Source organism: Hypanus sabinus, chromosome 6, assembly GCF_030144855.1.
Source record: "Hypanus sabinus isolate sHypSab1 chromosome 6, sHypSab1.hap1, whole genome shotgun sequence".
NCBI classification, from domain to species: Eukaryota; Metazoa; Chordata; class Chondrichthyes; order Myliobatiformes; family Dasyatidae; genus Hypanus; species Hypanus sabinus.
In genome coordinates this window covers 113,212,638-113,233,636 of record NC_082711.1, presented here as the reverse complement: position 1 = coordinate 113,233,636, position 20,999 = coordinate 113,212,638, and the positions used below count along the sequence as shown (strand labels likewise).

The 20,999-nt window shown below is 44.2% G+C and overlaps 1 protein-coding gene across 3 annotated transcripts in view; it reads left to right on the top strand.

Moving 5' to 3' along the window:
• Positions 1 to 343: 343 nt before the first annotated feature.
• The window catches only part of LOC132395764 (sphingomyelin phosphodiesterase 2-like), a 62,792-nt gene continuing 42,136 nt past the window's right edge, over positions 344 to 20,999 (top strand). Inside the window, exons 1-3 of one of the 3 annotated variants that reach the window (XM_059972761.1) lie at positions 344 to 418; positions 4,597 to 4,674; positions 14,536 to 14,632. In XM_059972761.1, coding sequence (XP_059828744.1) covers positions 4,631 to 4,674; positions 14,536 to 14,632 — 141 coding nt within the window. In that variant the 5' untranslated portion in view covers positions 344 to 418; positions 4,597 to 4,630. Of the gene's footprint in view, positions 419 to 527; positions 550 to 588; positions 609 to 4,596; positions 4,675 to 14,535; positions 14,633 to 20,999 lie in introns of those variants that run through there. The other 2 variants (XM_059972763.1, XM_059972762.1) reach the window with 2 other exon arrangements.

The following is a 20,999-nucleotide window of genomic DNA, read 5'->3' as shown; positions in this document are numbered from 1 at the left end:
GCATCGAACCTGCTCCCAGGTTCCAGGCTGGACCCTTGTAACCAGGGCAACACAACCTTCAAACCCGCAGTATCGCAGAGCATCTCGGGACTTGTAGTTCAGGCCCTCCTATCTAGTCCAAGTCAAACAACATTAACTGCCAAACACCAGGGCGGAAAGTCCTCTGGATGACCGCTGGGATGTTATATCCTTTGGTGGGGTACAAGTGAAGGGTTTCGGCCCGAAACATCGTTTCTTTATACCTTTCCGTCGATGCTGACTGACCTGCCGAATTACTCCAGCGTTTTGTGGGCGTGGAGGCTGAGTGGTAAAACTACAGTACCCAGGGGGCGCAGCGCGCAGACCGGAAGCTGCGGAGCCGCCAGTGGTGAGAATCAGCTGCGGCCCCGGCGGGACGCTTCGCTCCGAGCAGCGCACGGTCAGTACTGAGCTGCGGTCCGGCTGGCTGGGCGAGGGGGACTCGTGGGTTTGCCTCCGATGCCCGCGAGGGGCCGGGAAAGGATAGGAGAGGGCATGAGGCGGTCCTCGCTGTGGGCAGCGGGTGTGGTGGTGAGCGATGCTCGGAGACCCGGACACCTCAGCTCGACTCGCGCATCTGATCTGATGCTGTACGGTCAAAACTACCGACTGACTGCTGCCTTGTAAACGGTGTAGCTCTTCTCCCCCACCCGGAACCTCAGTGATTGGGGTGGCTGATTTTTTTTTCTTAAATGCATCGCTGCCAAATTTTTGCATCTTTTTCCAACGCGTCGCTGTCAGTATTAGCATTATTTCCCTATGCGTAGCTGTCAAAGTTTCCATTACCCCCCCCCCCCCGTTTCCGGTGCCCCCTTGCGAGCGTGATTTTCAACGAGAGGTCTATGGGGAGGTGATGTTGCCGCATGAGCGAGAGAGAGAGAGATAAAATGCTATACAGTATGTGCAATGACTGGCGATGCTGCATCCTCTATCAGTGTATGGAAAAATAACAGCAGGTGTTTTAATACTGGTATTCTTACAACGAAGGACTGTTTTGTGCTTTATTCTTATCCTTAGCTGCTGTTGCTTTACTTGTCTTTGCCATTTTGCAATAACTGACCTTTGAATCAGCGGTTGTAATGCTACCGAACATATTGCCTTGTGCGGTTGTAATGCTACCGAACATATTGCCTTGTGCGGTTGCCTAGCCACATTGCAAGGTTTGGCCATAGAGGAACTTTGTAACTTTGTGCTTTGTCAAGTCATTAAAACCTGATGCCAGAGGTTTTGTTCAAAGTCTGTGTTAACTAGTTCCTGCCAGAACCACTGTCTTGAGTGCTACAGTTGTCATTTATGTCTGTGGGTAAGTAAGGGGAGGTCAGCCAGGATCCTATTTCGTCAGTTTGAATGTGATTATCAATTGCTGTGATGGATTATGATGCATTTCCCAGTCAAATAACATTTCAGGGTTTGTGTCCAAATCAGCGTGTGAGATTTAGGTTTTAGATCCTTCAAAAGAAATAATAATCAGAAATGTCAAGCTCAGTTCATTAGTAAAAGTCGCCTCTGAGTTAGCGTGATATAGGTTCAAAACCTACACCAGACCAGGATGACAGTAGAGTGCGGGACTGGGAAACCGCTGCATCCTCAGCAGGGAGGGTTTACAAATGAGACATTAAGCAAATGGCCTATTTTTCATATTGTTCGGATCAAAGAGACCTTGAGGTATTATTTCAAAAAAAGCTGGGTTGAAATATTTATCCATTGGCCAAGATTTATGCTGTGCCTAAATTAATAATAATGCCTCCCACTTAGACCAGTCAGCACATTTCAAATAGCGGATCTTCAGTGTCTTGGTGTCCTAGGGGAGAAGAAAGGTATTATTTCAATGAAAGATTCTTAGATCTAAAAATCGTTCTAATATCACTTCATTATAAATTCCTCTTCTTTAAAAATTGGTGCCCACGTACTTTTCAAATATAGATCCTGTAGCAATATTTGAAGAAAAGTACAGAAGTTCTCCTGGCATCTTCAATTAATACTTGCTCCTCCACCTATATCAATAACAGATTGCAAATAACAGTCCAGAAATTTTTACTACAGCCCAGCACAGTCCTGCAGTTCAAAAATACCCAGCTGGCTTTGTGATTACTGATGTAATAGCAGGACTTTTCTGATATGAACTCATTGACATGACATATCAAATCATGTAATCGACTGTGAGAATGTTTCTTTGCTTTCATGTGGTTCCTTACAGTTGTCATAGCAGGGGAGGTAGTGGGGAAGAGCTCTGATGACCTATTAAATGCTCCCAATGGCGCGCGCCTCAAATAACCTCAGACGACCAGGTCCAGCTCCTGGCCTTCACGTGTGGCTCAGCTATTAAGCCCAGTGGAATAGTTTCTACTGACAAGGGAGCAAAGGCAGGTTACTGGTGCCTTAAAACCAGTCACTCCGGGCAGATGGGGCTTGTCAGCCGTGATTGGGAACTCATCTAAGAGAGGGAACAGTCTGATCGCAATCCTCCATTGGCTGTCTGCTGGACCCACTCAGGGGAAAGGTTTCGGGAGTAAATCCTGAGAGAAAGGTCTGGAGCTGGAGTCCCTAAGCCAGGGCAATACTGAGATCGGTGCTGATTGGCAACTCCTGCCACACCGCTGGTGCCAAACTGTATCGGTCTCTGCCGTTCCTTTGAATTCATCAGCCGTGTAGAGAGAGGGAGCCCACTGAAGGGCAGCAGTTTGCTCTCCATATCATCCTGCCCTGACTTATGCACAGGCTTGCTTATCATGTAGGCAGTTGGGTTACAATATACACAGTCAGTCCTGACCGTGGGGTGGGGGGGGTGTCTACTTTCTCATTACCAAGCCGTATCTTTAACCAAGAGCAGAATGGGAACAATTGGTTTACATTGTATTCTGGGGAGGGGAAAGCCTGTCCTTGGTCATCATGTTCTCAAAAGCTTTCTCAGTATTGTTGAAGATAAAAGCTTTTGAGAGGATGTTTTTTTTTCGTCAGAACAGAAACTTGATACGAATGCAATCTCGGGCTGCTTTCCAGCGGGCCCAAGTTTAAAGAGAAAAATACAAAGTAATGGTGTGTGAACGGTATCCGGCAGACCATTTGTAGCAACTGGATACTTGTAGAATGTGAGGATTGCATTTGCTTGATAAAGAACCATAACTTCCAAGATCTTGTGCTTTAACTGACAAAAGGGGGAAGGGGTTGCATCCTTAAAACCAGAGTCTTAAAGAAACCATCATTATGATTTTATATTAAATAGGTATAAGTTTTGATGTAAGAAGTATTTAAGGTGATTTGTTGAAGGCAAGTAGGGTTACGCATAAAGACTTAGTTAAAAGGTAAGAAGTATCCAACAGATCGTACATGAAATGGGTAAAGGAATTTCGGAGTGACAAGCAAGATGCTGGAAAAACGTAGCAGGTCAGGCATCATCTGTGGAGGGAAATGAACAGCCAATGTCTCTGGTTGAGACCCTTCATCTGAACGGCTGTTTGGGTGTGGAAAGAATGTTGCACATGGGGAGTGTGCTCTGGTGATGCACAACATTAATACAGTGCTGTGAAGCCATTTTCACTGTAATTGGGGATTTCCCTATGGCCAGAGTACCCTTGGTCATCCTTTACTCTTCTCCCTCCCTTTCTCAGGCAGTCCTTTAAGGGCGAAGATGATTGACACTGTACAGAAGTAAGAAACAGTGCCTGTTGCTAATAACAGGCAGATTCTGACTTGCAAACTTGAGGATTGACAGGGACATATAATCATTCCATGATGTTTGGAATGGCAGTTGCCTAGAAATTGGGTTTCATGACACTCTTTTCAATGCCTTTGGAAGGACAGCCATCTATAAGAGAGACTGAGCCAGTGATTGATTAGCCTTTATGTAGTGCAGAGCTAGGAACTGCACCGTTTGTGGCTGTGTCAGCATTAAAGCCAATACTGTACTGATGATGTGTAGAAGTCATCTTGACAGGTCTGGTGATTATACCTTCTCCAGCGTCTCTCCACTGTATGTGTGTTTTCTCTATGGAATCTGCCTCATTCATTAGCATTTTGAGATCACAGTCTGAGATCTCTGGGGTTCTTCATGGTTCTCCAGCTAATTGTCCTCTTAATAAACGTGCTGTTCTGGAGGCTGACTCTTTGTTGATCACATGTGGCCGCTGTGATGATCGCAGTGTTTATGCTTGGGCTTACAAGGCCACAATTTAATTTTATTTTTTGGTTAGAAGCCACATTAAGCTGTGACACACATGTATTTGGGTGTTGAGGATGATGTGGCGCTGACGCTACATGCAGCTCTGAAAGCACTGAAAAAGGACGAATCCACTTCTGAGGCAATCAGAATTCTGTTTTCATAATTAGGAAAATATTAGAAAGGTGACAGTGAGGCTGTGGTATTGAAAGATAATCAGGGTGAATGTACTTATATTTTAAAAATAAATAAAATTTGATCGCATTTTCAAAGTGCATTTTAAATGGAGGGAAGGGGAAGAGACCCAGGTGAGTATTACTGTGAGCTGTGAAGCCAGAGGTTTGTTCCATCTTGCATGCTGTGTCAGATAAACAGATTACATATGCTTCAGAAGTGCAAACATCTTCTTGTTTTTTTTATAGTGTCTGTGAAGTTTATCCTTGTTAACCTGATACCATGTCGGAGTCTGCAAGGTTCAGAGTGTTCACTCTCAATTGCTGGTGAGTCACAGTGTTTTACAACTGTTTACAATACACACCAAAACTGTTCAAAGCACACCACGGTCACTTTAAAACACTGTGACCATTTCTGTCTCCTGCCCACCAATGTATTTACCCCTTGCATCTTCCTGTATAGTTTCGCATATTAAAAAAGGAAGTTAATAAACGTTTTAATCCCATTCGACATGTCAGTCCATGGTCTCCTCTTGTGTACTCACCTCGTGCATCTTCAGTGATTCCATTTAATATCAGAGAAAATATACAATAAACAACCTGGAATTCTTAATCTCTGCAAACATCCACGAAACAGAAGAAACTTCCCAAAGAATGACATAAAAAACGTAAGAACGTGCAGCCCCCTCACCCTCCCGTGCACAAGCAGCAGCAAAAGTATTAACCCTACCCCCTCCTCACTTATTCCAGCAGAAAGCACCAGCACCCCCACCACGCAAGCAACAGCAAATTCCCAAAGAGAGACAGTGGTCTGCAAGTCCGTCAGAAAAGCAGTGTTCACCACAGATGGGTCTCTCTCTCTCTCTCTCTCTCTCTCTCTCTCTCTCTCTCTCTCTCTCTCTCTCTCTCTCTCTCTCTCTCTCTCCCTCTCCCTCTCCCTCTCCCTCTCCCTCTCCCTCTCCCTCTCCCTCTCCCTCTCCCTCTCCCTCTCCCTCTCCCTCTCCCTCTCCCCCTCCCCCTCCCCCTCCCCCTCCCCCTCCCCCTCCCCCTCCCCCTCCCCCTCCCCCCCTCCCCCTCCCCCTCCCCCTCCCCCTCCCCCTCCCCCTCCCCCTCCCCCTCCCCCTCTCCCTCTCCCTCTCCCTCTCTCCCTCTCCCTCTCCCTCTCCCTCTCCCTCTCCCTCTCCCTCTCCCTCTCCCTCTCCCTCTCCCTCTCCCTCTCCCTCTCCCTCTCCCTCTCCCTCTCCCTCTCCCTCTCCCTCTCCCTCTCCCTCTCCCTCTCCCTCTCCCTCTCCCTCTCCCTCTCCCTCCCTCCTCCCCCCCCCCCTCCCCACCAATAGCTCGCTGTTTCAGTGTTAAGGTCTGAAACATCTTGTACAGTTACAACATTTTGGTCCATCGCCTCCTCTTGCATCTTCCTGTACAGTTTTGCATGTAAAAAAGGAAACTTCTAAAATGTTTTAGATAATCGGCAAAAGGCCAAAAGAAAGATAAAGAGTAGGTTATTAGGATCTGAATTGCATTGATTGCAAGGAGGGTGAAAGCAAGATCAATATCATAAAAGCAAAAGATTATGAATTTTTTAAAGGTGCTGGAAATACTCAGCAAATTTGGCGGCATCTATGGAGAAAGAATCAGGGCTACGTCCTCAGTTCGGTGACCTTTCATCAGAACCTACTGAAAGAGTTATGATATGAAGGAAAACACTGTTCCTCTGCACAGATGCTGCTGATCTTCAACATTTTCAATTTCTATTTGAAAACAATGCAGCAGTGGCTTTGAGAATTTATTATGTTCTTGTATGTCAAAATTTTGAAAAGTATGTAGAAAGAAAGAAAAAGTTTGGGGAGAATTGAGATCAGTTGGACAACTTTCAAAGCACCAGCACAATCACAGTAGGGAAAATAATTATTATTTCTATACTGTAGTTCTGTGGGTTGCTGTTTTATTATAGTGTGTGTCAACATCACTTTCACTTGATTAGATCACTCCAACAGCATTGTCCAACCCCACCCCAAAGTGGCAATCATCAAGGACAAGGATGAGGGTAAAGCCATAAAGGAACTGTATCACATCCAGTTTCCCTTTGAAGTTGTCCAGTCCCCTGACCTGGAAAGATATCATTGTACTGTACCTTCATTGCCCCAGAACTCCCAATCAGCTGCACTGTGGGAGTTTGTTCAACACAGCAGTTCCTGACCACCTTCTCAAATGATGGAGAAGAAATGCTGGCCTTCCCAGTGACACTCGCATCCTGAGAAATGTCCAATTATATGAAACATTCCCAACAAACACAGCAGCACAAACTTTGCAAGTCCACTTGTAGTTTTGGGGGATGGTGCGAAAAGTTTGAACACCATGCTGTAATCCGTTACTGTACTGCTTCCATCCAAAACCATTTGATGAGTTTTGTGTGCAGTTACTGTTCAAAGTACATCACTGGTGGTACCTTGCTTTAATCTCAAATTGCACAGGAACTACAAAGATAAAACTTTATTTGACACTTGAACTTTGAAACGTACAGTGAAATGTGTTGTTTGCGTCAATGACCTACACAGTCCGTATATGCGCTGGGGGCAGCTTCTGGCACCAACATAGCATGCTCACGACTTAGCCGTACATCATTGGAATGTGGAGGAATCCCATGCAGTCATGACAGAAGGACAAACTCCTTGCGAACAGTGGAGGGAATTGAAACCTGATCGCTGATCACTGGCATCGTAAAGCATTGCATTAACCGCTATTCTACAGTGTCACCCCACGGTATGGATTTGGAAGTGGTTTACTATTGTCACATGTACTGAGATACGGTAAAAAAACTTTGCATATAGATCATTTCAAAACATCAGTACACTGAGGAGGGACAAGGGAATAGCAGTAATAGAGAGCAGAATATAGTGCGCCCAATCCAGAGGAATGCTGTACAGGCTGACTATAAGGTGCAAGAGCACAAATAAGTAGATTGTGAGGTCAGGAATTCGTCATTAATCTTCAGGAGTCAAATGAAACTGTCATTGAGCCTGCTGTTGTGTGCTTTCAAGCTTTTGTATCTACTCCACAGTGGAAGTGGGGAGAAGAGAGAATGTCCAGAGTGAGAGAGGTGGCTGCTTTTCTGAGGCAGTGACAAGTGTAGGCACACACAAAATGCTGGAAGAACTCAGCAAGCCAGGCAGCATCTATGGGAAAAAAAGTGCAGTCGACGTTTTGTGTGTTGCTCAGATTTCCAGCATCTGCAGATTTTCTCCTGTTTAAGAAGCGTAGACGTTTTTCCCAAATTTGCTTCTGCTCCATCTCGACTACTTCCTGCCTCGCCTCACATCACCTCTTTAAAATACCTTTTATTCCTATCTTCTGTTACGTAGTTCCCCATAATGCATCTCAGAATGGCAATGAGCTTTGTTATCACCGACATGTATGTTGTGGAACTTGTTGTTTGGTGGAAGCTGTACTGTGCAAAGACATTTAAAAAAAAACAAAAAATTATACAATAAAAATAGTGCAAGAGAAGAGTAGTGTTCAGGGAGTCATGGCACATTAGAATCTGATGGCAGAGGGGAAGAAGCTGTCCCTATATCAATGAGTGTGCAATTCAGTTCATTGCTCCTTTGGGTAAAGAGCAGGTTCCGTGTGTGAGACACACTCTGCATAAAGACGTTCCTCCTTGGAGGATTTACTAATGACAGTTGAATATTTTGGAAGATTCTTCTGTTTAACCTAGTCCCTGGTTGAGTTGTCCAACAGAAAGCTGTTTCACAGCAGTTTGAAAAGAGAATGGAGGACGTGTACATATATAATCTTAAATTGCTGCTGAGTTGATAATTGGGAGAGATGTAACATTCATCTTTAATTCAGTCATGAAACCATGTTGCTAAAGGTGACATCTTTGCCAATTAGCTTCCATGAGTAGTTGCGCATTCTATGTACAGAGTAGGGACCAACTGCATTTCTAGTACTATTGAATTACAGGAAAATTTGCAGTGTTACTTGATCCTACACAGTATGGTTTTTATAGAATGCTGGAGGGACTCAGCGGGCCAGGCAGCATCTGTTGAAAAAAGAACAGTCAACATTTTGGACCGAAACCCTTCGGCAGGATGGAGAAAAAAGGCAGAGGAGTAAATTTGAAAGGTGGGGGAGGGGAGAGAGAAACAACAGGCGAAAGGTGGAACTTGGAGAGGGAGGGATGAAGCAACGAGGTAGAAGTTGATAAGTGAAAGAGACAGAAGGCCATGGAAGAAAGAAAGAAGGGGGTGGGGGAGACATTACTGGAAGTTTGAGATATCGATGTTCGTGCTATTCAGTTGGAAGATTGGTTTTTATAGACTGACTTTTCCATCACCTTCGTCATTGAGTGGAAACTTGTTTGTACAGAAGATTGATAGTCCTGAATTGGACTGTAGGCTGATTTCTTGCTTCATTTTCCCTGTTATACACTGCACCAATCCCCAAAAGGGGACCTGTAGATCAGACTGGGGAACACATCCATAGATAATCCAAAGTTGCAATGCAAGTTGATAAGGAAGTTAATAAGGTGTATGGTGTGCTGACCCTCATTATTCAGGGGTTTGAGTGTAACAGCCATGAGGTAATATTGTAGCCTTATAAAACTAGTTGGACCACACAGAGTAGTGTGTTGAGTTCTGGTTTCCTGGAAGTCTGTGGAAGCTTTAGAAGGTGCAGAGGAGATTTACCAGGATGCTGCATGGATTAGAGACCATATCTTATGAGCTGGGGCTTTTCTCTTTGAGCAAAAGAATATGAAAGATGACTTGATAGAGGTGTACAAGATGATGAGAGGCATAGACAGAGTGGACAGCTAGAGACTTTTTCCCAGGGCAGAAATGGCTAATAAAACGTGGCATAACTTTAAGGTGTTTGGTGAAAAATAGAGAGATGTCTGAGGTAGGTTTTCTTCCCCACAGAGTTTTGGGTGCATGGGACATTATAGAGGCAGGTATATTTGTGACATTTAACACACTCTTAAGCACATGAATGAAAGAAAACTGCAGGGCTATGTGGGAGGGAAGCTTTAGCTTGATCTTGGAGTAGTTAAGGATGGGCTCAATGCTGTGGACAAAGGGTCCTGTATTATGCTGTACTGTTCTATGTTCTGAAAGTTCACACTCTAAAGCTGTGATTACCAGTCGACTTTTTGAAAATAAATTTGCAGATGGGCTTTTAGGTAAATCTTCAGAAAAAGCCATAAGACAATGGAGCAGAAGTCGGCCATTCAGCCCATCGAGTCTGCTCCACCATTTCATCATGAGCTGATCCAATTTCCCCTTTAGTCCCATTCCCCTGCCTTCTCGCCATAACCTTTGATGCCCTGACTACTCAGATACCTATCAATCTCTGCCTTAAATACACCCAATGACTTGGCCTCCACTGCCGCCCGTGGCAACAAATTCCACAGATTCACCACTGTGTGATGTGAGCCCTTCATGGTAGCATCCTGCATTTGTCAGAAGAGCTGCCTTATAAAAAGTTAAAAAGGACTCTCTGCTTAGCAAAACTTGCTAATGGAATTCAATGAGGGGTATCAGGAAGGATGCTTGAATACTTTGTACCTCTCCTTTCTGAATGCTGTCTAAGAACAGCCAGTCGTAGTTTCAATCTGCAGACTCCTCAGCCTGGAGAGTTCTGTTCCTATTACCACCTCCTGCTCATCCTTGTCAACATCTCTTTTATTTATGTACAGGTACAGCACATTAACAGGCCTTTCCAGACCAACGAGCATGCACCACCCAATTACACCCATGTGACCAATTACCCTACCAACTTTGGGATGTGGGAGGTTAGGAGCACTTGGAGCAAACACACATAGTCACGGGAAGGACGTAGAAACACTACTTACAGACAGCGGCAGAACTGAACCTGCTTCCGCTAACCGCTGTGCTTGTGTAACACTCAGTTTTCTTGATTTCTTTGTAGTTAGTTGCTACAGATGGTCGCTGGAGGACAAAGTTACCAAGAATCATAGGGTATTCTGTAACCGTAACTGAGTGCATAAAGGATAGAGTGAGATTGCAAGCAAGTGAACAACGATCTAAACATCTAGCAATGTCCTTAGATCCTGCTCAGATCAGCTGGGGGAGGATATGCAGATACTTTTAAACACTTCCTACTTCAATCTGAGATTCTGGACTGCTGGAGGAACAGCATCATCATCCTGGTACCCGAGTAAAACCCCAGTGGGCTCTGATACCCACCATCATGAAGAGTTTTGAGAGGCTAGTCAAGGCACTCATTAACTCCAGCCAACCTCAACCCACTACAATTCACCTACTACTGAAACAGGTCCACCGTAGGTAGAACACAGGAACCGGCGATTAGGCCCACAGTGAACCAGCTAAACAGCAAATCAAAAACACCCAAGCACTAATTCCTCCTACCTACCCCATGTCCCTATCCCTCCATCCTCCTTGCATCAATGTGCCTGTCCAAGCGTCTCATAAAAGCCTCTATTGCATTTGCCTCTACAACAATACCAGGCAACACATCCGCGACTCTCAGTAATAAAACGTACCCCTCATATCCCCCTTGAACCTACGCCCTCTAACCTTCAATACATGCCATCTGGTATTACAAATTTCATCCCTGGGAAACGGATACTGTGTCCACTCTATCTTTGCCCCTCATAATCTTGTAGACCTCTGTCAGATCTTCCCTCGGCCTCCAGCACTCCAGAGAAGACAGCCCAAGTTTATACAGCCTCTTGTAACAGCACATGCCCTCTGAACCAGGAACATCCTGGTAAACCCCTTCTGTACCCTCTTCAAAGTCTCAACCTCCTTCCTACAAAGTGGGGTGACCAGAATTATATGCAATACTCCAGATGTGGCATAATCAGAGTTTTCCAAAGTTACAACAAAACCTCATGACTTTTGAACTGAGTGCCTTGACCAACAGAAGCAAGCATTTCCATAAATCTTCTTAACCACCTTATCAACCTGAGTAGCCACTTTCATGGAGCTATGAACTTGGACACCAAGATCTCTCTGCTCAGCAACACTATGAAGAGTCTTGCCCTTAAAAATGTACTGATTCCCTGTATTTGCCCCACCAAGGCACAACACCTCACATTTATCTGGGTTAATCTCCATCTGCCATTCTTCGCCCATATCTACAACTGATCTATATCACACTGTATTTTTTGCCAGTCTCCTACACTATCCACAACTCCACCCATCTTGGTATCAACTGCAAACTTACTAACCCACCCATCTACATTTTCATCCAGGTCACTTATATGCATCTCAAACAGCAGAGGTCCCAGCACAGATCCCTACGGAACACAACTAAATAGAGACCTCCAGCTCACTTAAGTCCCTTCAACCGCTACTCTCTGTCTTCTATGTGCAAGCCAGTTCTGTGTCCAAATAGCTAATTTGCTGGAGATGCCGTCTCCCTAACCCTAACACAATGCTGGAGCATCTGAACAGTAAGGACATCTATGTTAGACTATTGCTTGTTGACTCCAGCTGCACTTTCAATACTATAATTCCAACAACCACATCTGCAAACTCCTGTATGTGAGAGACCTCCCTTTACAATTGAATCTTTGACTTTGTGACCAACAGACCGCAGTCAGTAAGGATGAGCAGCAACACCTCTGGCAATTTTGGTGTGACGCAGGTTGTGTCCTGAGGATCCTACTTCACATCCTATGCTTTCATGACTGCGTGGTCAGATTCTGCTTCAATTCCATCTGCAAGTTTGTAGATGACGCCATGGTATTGGGCTCTATCTCAAATGAGTCACAGTACAGGAAAGAGATAGAAAGCTTAGAGGCATGGTGTCATGACAACAGCCTTTCCCACAGTGTCAGCAAAACAAGTATCAGCTGCTCATCGACTTAAGAAAATGGAGCAGCACGCTCATTCCTGTTTACATCAGTGGTGCTGAGGATGGTAGGCTGAGAGTTCAAAAGAGTGAACACCACTGTAGCCTATCCTGGTCCAACCACTTAGATGCCATGGCCAAGAAAGTTCACCAGCACCTCTACTTTCTCAAGAAAAGTGGCATCATCCCTTTAACCCACACCAGTTTTTACAGATGCACCATAGACAATATCCTGTTGCGATGCATCAAGGCTTGGTGTGACTTCTTTGCATTGGATCACAAGGAACTGCAGTCAGTCGAGGACACAGCTCAGTGCACTATGGAAACCAGCCTCTTCTCCACGGACTCCAGTTATGCCTCTCCCTCCCTCGGTAATTGAAGACCACACCTCCCCCTGACTTTCTGCCCTGTCCCTTCTCCAGTGGGCAGAAAATACAAAAGCCTGAAAACACCTACCAGGCTGAAGGACAGATCCTGTCCTACTGTTGCATCACTATTGAAAGATAAGATGAACTCTTAACCTCACAATCTACCTTCTTACCACCCTGCACCTCATTGTCTGCCTGCTCTGTGCTTTTTCAGGAACTGTAACATTTCATTTTGCATTCTGATATTGTTTCCATTATTATAACTCAATGTACTAATGAGATGAAATGATCTGTATGAATGGCATGTAACTGGAAGTTTTTCACTGTACCTCAGTACACGTAATGATAATAAACCAATTTACCAGTCTGTAAAATATGTGGGTGGCGGAGTGGAGATGAGTCTGCACCAAAGGAGGTGTAAGGTGCGCCTTCCCTCCGCTATCCTGCAGGTCACTCTTGGGCAATGCATAGTACCTGTTTAGCCCCCCCCACCGAGCAGGGTCACATGAAGCCACGGGAGCAGCTGCTGCACATCACAAGCTCTGGTTATGTGACCACTGACACCAGGCAGACAATCTCTGAAGGCTATTGATAATGGCTGGGGCCACCCATCTTGTAAAAACACTGCCCAGAAGAAGGCAATGGCAAACCACTTCTATAGAAGAATTTGCCAAGAACAATCATGATTACGGAGAGACCCATAATCGCCCATGTCATATGACACAGCACGTAACCAACAAAGGAACATAGAAAATGAGCATCAGGGCTGTGGGCGCTCATATGTAGAATAGGCGGGTAGGACAAGCAAGAGTGATGGAGGGATTCTGATAAAGGGAATAAATTTTGCAATGGTAATGTGGAAAAATCTGAATGTTAGAAATAGTTTTAAACAGTTGAAAAATAAGGAATAAATTCTTAACAGGCTAATAACCTTTTGTGTTAGAGTGCTTTCTATTAATTAAGATACTTGCATTCAACACTTTATGATTTCTGGCAGTTAATACTTCATCAAACAGTTGAGGAAGGTCACAGTTCCATCCATTATATTTGCAGGGTTACCTTGTCAGCTATCAGCCTGGGTGAGAATGCTACCCTTTGGCTGGATAGGAAAATGGTTAGATGAGGTTCCTAACCAAATAGCCGGTCAAATTCCTGGACCTTCTCTCACCTAAGCAGCACAGTGGCATAATGATTAACACATTGAATTATAGTGCCGGCGATAAGATTGGGGTTCGATTGCTGCCGCTGTCTGTAAGGAGTTTGTTCCTTGTGACTGCGTGAGTTTCTTTTGAGTGCTCCAGTGTTCTCCCACATTCCAAAGAAGTACGGTTAGGATTAGTGAGTTTTGGGTATGCTATGATGGTGCCAGAAGTGCGGCAACATCTGTACAATTCTCACAGATTTGATGTGATGCAAAATGATGCATTTCACTACGTTTCAATGTACTTGAAGCTAATCTTTAATCTTTGAGCCTTAGCAGAATAGAGATGGCTATGATTACTGGAAGGGTCTGGCTCAGGAATGAGTTGCTCAATGGTACAATAGTTTTATTGTAATTTTCTCTATTTTCTGCAATCTGATGGGCACTTGAATTAATTGATGAAGGGCAGTCAAAATTGGCATGCTTTGGTATTATTGGATTTTAAAAATGTTCCTATCTAAGATTCTCTTTCAGGATCTTAGAAATGTCCAAAACACAATAACCCATAAAACATAATCTTCCCTGGGTATGATCTAAGTGGGGGAATGGGCTCCTGAGGCCAGTCCCACTCCAGTTTGAGATTTGGTATGTTGATAGTAGCACCTCTAATTGACCTTTTGGTTTCTCACATCTGGTTTAAAACCTACCTGTATGTTTTGCAGAAGCGTACATTGTTGAGCTCAGCTGTTTTTGACATAAAAGTTGTCAATGCAAAAGCTATTGTAATATGCTATATACTGTACATAATTCGATCTCACTGTGCCTTTCTGGTGGTTGCAGGGGAATCCGCTACCTCAGCAAGCTCTGCAGGGAACGCTACGAAATGATCGTGCAGTTATTGAGTCAGGAGAAGTATGATGTGGTCCTCCTGCAGGAGGTAGGTTTCACTTCCCACTATTATCCTTCCTGCCATATTCAGCAACTTTGCCAAATGTTTGCCCTTCTGGTTTTTGGTCAGTTGTGTGAAATCCGTTGTGGTCTGCTTTTGTGGACGATGGAGACAAAAAAAGACAAAATTGGAACAAATTCCATTTAAAATCTCCTAGGATTATATCTTAAGTTGTTTGGATCTGTATAGAGTACTGTGCAAAAGACCAAGAGATATATATATCTAGGATACCTAAGACTTTTGCACAGTACTGTGGTAATTTAAAGTAATACACTGTACTGCTGAAAAAAAAAACAAATTTCATGACATATGCGTCATGAGCGTCGGTGTGGGCAGCGGAGCGGGAGTAAGGAGTGCTCGTGATCGACAGACGACTGGAAATCGGAGAATCAGCCGTTGTAGGTAGGCCGAGACCCTCGGACCTACCTGGAGGGTACCTGAGGAGGAAGGTAAAGCTGCGCAAGCGTGGGTGACGTCAGCGGCGAGCGCGGGCTTTAAAAAGTGGCCCACTTTTAAGTTTTTATCTGCAATTTGAGAAGGATAAGGGCAGCTCGGAGGTGTCAGTGTTGCAGATGAACAGGGGAAACTATGGAGCCATGAGGGAGGAGCTGGCCAAAGTTGACTGGATGGATAGCCTAGCAGAAAAGACAGTGGAGCAGCAATGGCAGGTATTCTTGGGAATAATGCACAAGGTGCAAAATCAGTTCATCCCCCAGAGAAGGAAGGATTCAAAGGGGGGAAAGGGGCCACAGTGGTTGACAAAGGAAGTCAGAGATTGCATAGCATTAAAAAAAAAAGGAAGTATGACAGAGCTAAGGTAAGTGGGAGGACAGATGATTGGGAAGTTTTTAAGGAACAACAGAACTTAACTAAAAAGGCAATACGGGGAGAAAAAATGAGGTACGAACGCAAGCTAGCCAGGAATATAAAGGAAGATAGCAAAAGCCTTTTTAGGTACGTGAAGAGAAAGAAGATAGTTAAGAACAATGTTGGGCCCTTGAAGAATGAATTGGGTGAAATTGTTATGGGAAACAGAGAAATGGCAGAAGAATTTAATGAGTACTTTAGATCTGTTTTCACTAAGGAAGACTCAAGCAATCTCCCAGATGTATGGATGGGCCAAGGACATAGGGTAATAGAGGAAATGAAACAGATTGACATTAGGAAGGAAACGGTGATGACTAGACTGATGGGACTGAAGGCTGACAAATCCCCAGGTCCAGATGGTCTGCGTCCTAGGGTACTAAAGGAGGTGACCCTGGAAATTGCGGATGCATGGTATTCATTTTCCAATGTTCCTTAGATTCAGGATCAGTTCCTGAGGATTGGAGAATGGCTAATGTTATCCCACTTTTTGAGAAAGGAGGGAGGGAGAAAACAGAGAACTATCAACCTGTCAGCCTGACATCGGTGGTGGGGAAGATGCTAGAGTCCATTATTAAGGATGAAATAGTGGCATATCTAGATAGCAGTGATAGGATTGGGCCGAGCCAGCATGGATTTACCAAGGGTAAATCATGCTTGACTAACCTGTTGGAGTTTTTCGAGGATGTAACCAGGAAGTTAGACGGGGGAGATCCAATGGATGTAGTGTACCTTGATTTTCAAAAGGCATTTGATAAAGTCCCACATAGGAGATTGGTGGGTAAAATCAAAGCTCAGAGCATCGGGGGGAAGACATTGACATGGATAGAAAACTGGTTGGCAGATAGAAAGCAAAGGGTAGCGGTGAATGGGTGTTTCTCGGAATGGCAGGTGGTGACTAGTGGGGTGCCACAGGGCTCGGTATTGGGACCACAGCTGTTTACAATTTACGTCAACGATTTAGATGAAGGCATTGAGAATAACGTCAGCAAATTTGCTGATGATACTAAGCTGGGTGGCAGTGTGACATGTGATGAGGATGTTAGGAGAATTCAGGGTGACTTGGATAGGCTGGGTGAGTGGGCAGATACTTGGCAGATGACGTTTAATGTGAATAAGTGTGAGGTTATCCACTTTGGGAGTAAGAACAGGAAGGTAGATTATTATCTGAGCGGTGTATTATCTACAGAGTTAGGTAAGGGAGAAATACAAAGAGATCTCGGAGTCCTTATTCATCAGTCACTGAAGGTGAATGAGCAAGTGCAGCAGCCAGTGAAGAAGGCTAATGGAACGTTGGCCTTTATTACAAAGGGAATTGAGTACAAGAGCAAGGAAATCCTCTTGCATTTGTATAGAGCTCTGGTGAGACCAAACCTGGAGTATTGTGTACAGTTTTGGTCTCCAGGGTTAAGGAAGGACATCCTGGCTGTAGAGGAAGTACAGCGTAGATTCACGAGGTTAATTCCTGGGATGTCAGGACTGTCTTACGCAGAGAGGCTAGAGAGACTGGGCTTGTACACGCTGGAATTAAGGAGATTGAGAGGGGATCTGATTGAAACATATAAGATTATTAAGGGATTGGACAAGATAGAGGCAGGAAATATGTTCCAGATACTGGGAGAGTCCAGTACCAGAGGGCATGGTTTGAGAATAAGGGGTAGGTCATTTAGGACAGAGTTAAGGAAAAACTTCTTCTCCCAGAGAGTTGTGGGGGTCTGGAGTGCACTGCCTCGGAAGGTAGTGGAGGCCAATTTTCTGGATGCTTTCAAGAAGGAGCTAAATAGGTATCTTACAGATAGGGGAATCAAGGGATATGGGGACAAGGCTGGAACCGGGTATTGATGGTAGATGATCAGCCATGATCTCAAAATGGCGGTGCAGGCTCAAAGGGCCGAATGGTCTACTTCTGCACCTATTGTCGATTGTCTATATGTGAGTGATGATAAATTTGATTCTGATATGGGTCTCTATTGTGGACTGAGAGATGGAAGGGGTTAGAGAGAGGGGTATCACGGTTGGGAAAAGGGGAAAAGGATAGGAGAGGGAGTGGGAAACACCAGAGGGACATTCTGTAATGATCAGTAAACCAATTGTTTGAAATCAATTATCTTGCCTGGTACTTCCTTCTCTGCCATATGTTCTCCCACCACCACCCCCCCACGTAGCACTCCACCCTGCAATTCTCAACATCCTTTTGCTCCTGCCAGATTTACAAATCTACCTCCACTCCACGTTGACAAATGCAGTACTGTGCAGAAGTCCTGAGTTGTCGCCTGAGCTACATACAGTATGTGCCTAAGAATTCTGCACAGTACTATACCATAACACTGCCTAGTCTCAACTGCAGGAAGCAGTCAATGTGGCCAATTTTAGTGGGCAAAATTGATCATTGATCTTTTGGAGTTGGGAAAATCTGTTGTTAAATTACCGATTTCTTTTTCATCATTACCATTTTTGAGTCTCACTGTGGCAGGGAAGTGATGGGATTACAGTGTTCTCAGAGAAAAAGACCCTATGGAACAATAAACTGCATCCCATCACTTCCCTGCCACAGTGAGGACAGATCTGTGCTCCAGCACCCATGACAGTAGCAATTAACTTCGGACATTTTCCAGCACTGAGAAACAATGACAGTGGTACTATACTACTAGCAGTCCTCTGGGCTCACCAGTTCTTTGGGTAATTCAGTAAAAAGTTTGATCCGGATTCTCCTGGGTCCAGCTGCCTGCCTACCTTCTCCACTTGGTGGCATCAATCTTTTGTCGACCAGTGAAGCTGAACATCCATGCACAAGACTTGGATGTTCAGCTTCAAGCATCACTAACAAAGCATGGTAGGCTGTGAGAGCCTGGGACCTCAGGCCCTGGGTTCAGACCCCAGAATGGTCAGACTTCTTTCATCAGCCTAGTGTCACAGGCCATTAGAACTGCTGCCAATTGTCTCAGAGTCAGAAACATGTCAAAGCTGTTCAAATGCTCTCAATTTTATTTTTTGCTGAAATAATTAATAATCAGATTAAAAAGAAATTTAATTTAAAACAATGTTTGAAATCCTGGGTATTAATAAAAATTTTAAGATAAAGTAAGTAAATGAAATTGATCATCCACTCAACTCTATTTACTGGTTTATTTATTTGAATGGATTTATTTATTTATTTGAATGGCTCTGTGCTTCTTAGGCTAGATATCCTTGCTATAGAGTTTAGTGGCAGGATGCTATGCACTAGCCCCATGTGTGTGCGCGCGTATGTGTGTCTCAGCTAGACTCTACTGATTCGAATGGCCGAGCAACAGATGATGTGCTTTGCTACAGAGTGACTCCCATTTCTCTGTTGGAGTGTGGAGATGCAATGGTTGGAGGTGAGGTGAACAGTGAGCAGTGGATGGTGGGCAGCATCCCGCCAAGTTGCTTGTTTTTAATGCATGGCTATTTTAGTTACATCGTCTGCTTCCAATTAGAATCATGGAGTCACAGAGCACTACACACAAAATGAGGCCCTTCAGCCCATCTAGTCCATGCCAAATCAGGCCACACCTGGACCGTAGCCCTCCACACCCCCTCCATGTACTTATCCAAATTTCTCTTAAATGCTGAATTTGAACCCACATCCACTACTTCCACTTGCAGTGCATTCCACACTTGCATCACCCACTGAATGAAGAAGTTCCCTCTTGGGTTCCCTTTAAATATTTCACCTTTCACCCTTAACTCATGGCCTCTAGTTGTTGTCCTAACCTAGTTCCTAGTGGAGAAAGCCTGTTTGCATATACCCTATCTATACTTCTCGTAATTTTGAATACCTCTTATCAAGTCTCCCCTCAGTTTCTTATGCTCTAGGGAATAAAATCTAAACCTGTTTAACATTTCCCAATAACTCAAGTCAAGTCCTGGCAACATCCTTGTAAATTTTCTCTCCACTCTTTCAATCTTATTCATATATTTTCTGTAGTAGGTGATCAGAACTGCACACAATACTCCAAATTAGGCTTCACTAACTTAAGCATAACATCCCAACTCCCAGTAGTCAGTATTTTGATAAATGATGGCCAGTGTGCCAAAAGCTCTCTTTATGATGCTGTCTATTTGTGATGCCACTTTCAAGGAATTATGAATCTGCATTCCTAGATCCCTATTTGAGCTGCTGAGCCAAATTTGTAGTTTGGAAAGATAACTTGCTGTCCATTGCTTGTAGTAGCTAAATAATTTTATAATGGCAGTGTACTTTCTGTAACTTGGGTAAACTCCAATGGCAGATCTCCCAATACTGGAAACACAAGAGACTGCGGATTTTGTAATCAGACACAAATGCAAAGCACTGGAGGGACAGAGTCCAAAATTCAAAGATCTCGACCCAAAGCAATGACTGTCCATTTCCCTCCATAGATGTTACATGATCCGCTGAGTTCCTCCAGCATTTTGTAGGTTGCAGCCCTGACGTTACCAGTTATGAATCACTGTGAACACTACAACACGGAGTAGCCCCTTCCTGCCCTTTGAGCCACACTGCCCAGCAAACCCCTGATTTGACCCTCCCTATTGATGGGACAATTTACAATGACCAATTATCCTACCAACCTGTAACTCTATAGACTGTGGGAGGAAGCCCACACATTCACATGGAGACAGCGGCAGGAATTGAACCCAGGTTTGGGTTGTGCTAACCACTAGGCTACCATGCTGCCCTTAATCATAGTATGTGTGATAGACACACAGCATGAAAACAGGCCCATTGACCCACTGAGTCTGCTCCAGCCAGCCATCTGCTCCAGTCCTACATTATCTCATTTTCTTATTCTCCTCATGTTCTCATCAGCTCCCCCCGATTGTATCACTCACTTGCATCCCAAGGGCAATTAATCTAGCAACCTGCACAGTGCCTATAAAAAATATTCACCCCCCCCCCACCCTTGCAAGTTTTCATGCTTTATTTTTTTTACAACATTGAATCACAGTGAATTTAATTTAGCTTTTTTGACACTGGTCAACAGAAAAATATTCTTTCATGTCAAAGTGAAAACTGATCTCTACAAAGTGATCTAAATGAATTACAAATATAAAACACAAAATAATTGCATAAGTATTCACCCCTTTAATATGACACACCAAATCATCAGTGATGCAGACAGTTGGTTTTAGAAGTCACATAATTAGTTAAATGGAGATCACTGTGTGCAGTCAAGGTGTTTCAATAGATTGTAGTAAAAATATACCTGTATCTGGAAGGTCCAACTGCTGGTGAGTCAGTATCCTGGCAATAACTACACCATGAAGACAAAAAAACACTCCAAGCAACTCGGAGAAAAGGTTATTCAAAAGCACAAGTCAGAAGATAGATACAAGAAAATTTCCAAGTCACTGAATATCCCTTGGAGTACAGTTAAGACAATCATCAAGAAATGAGAAGAATATGGCACAGCTGTAAATCTGCCCAGAGCTGTTAAAAACTGAGTGACCGTGCAAGAAGGGGATTAGTGAGGGAGGCCACCAAGAG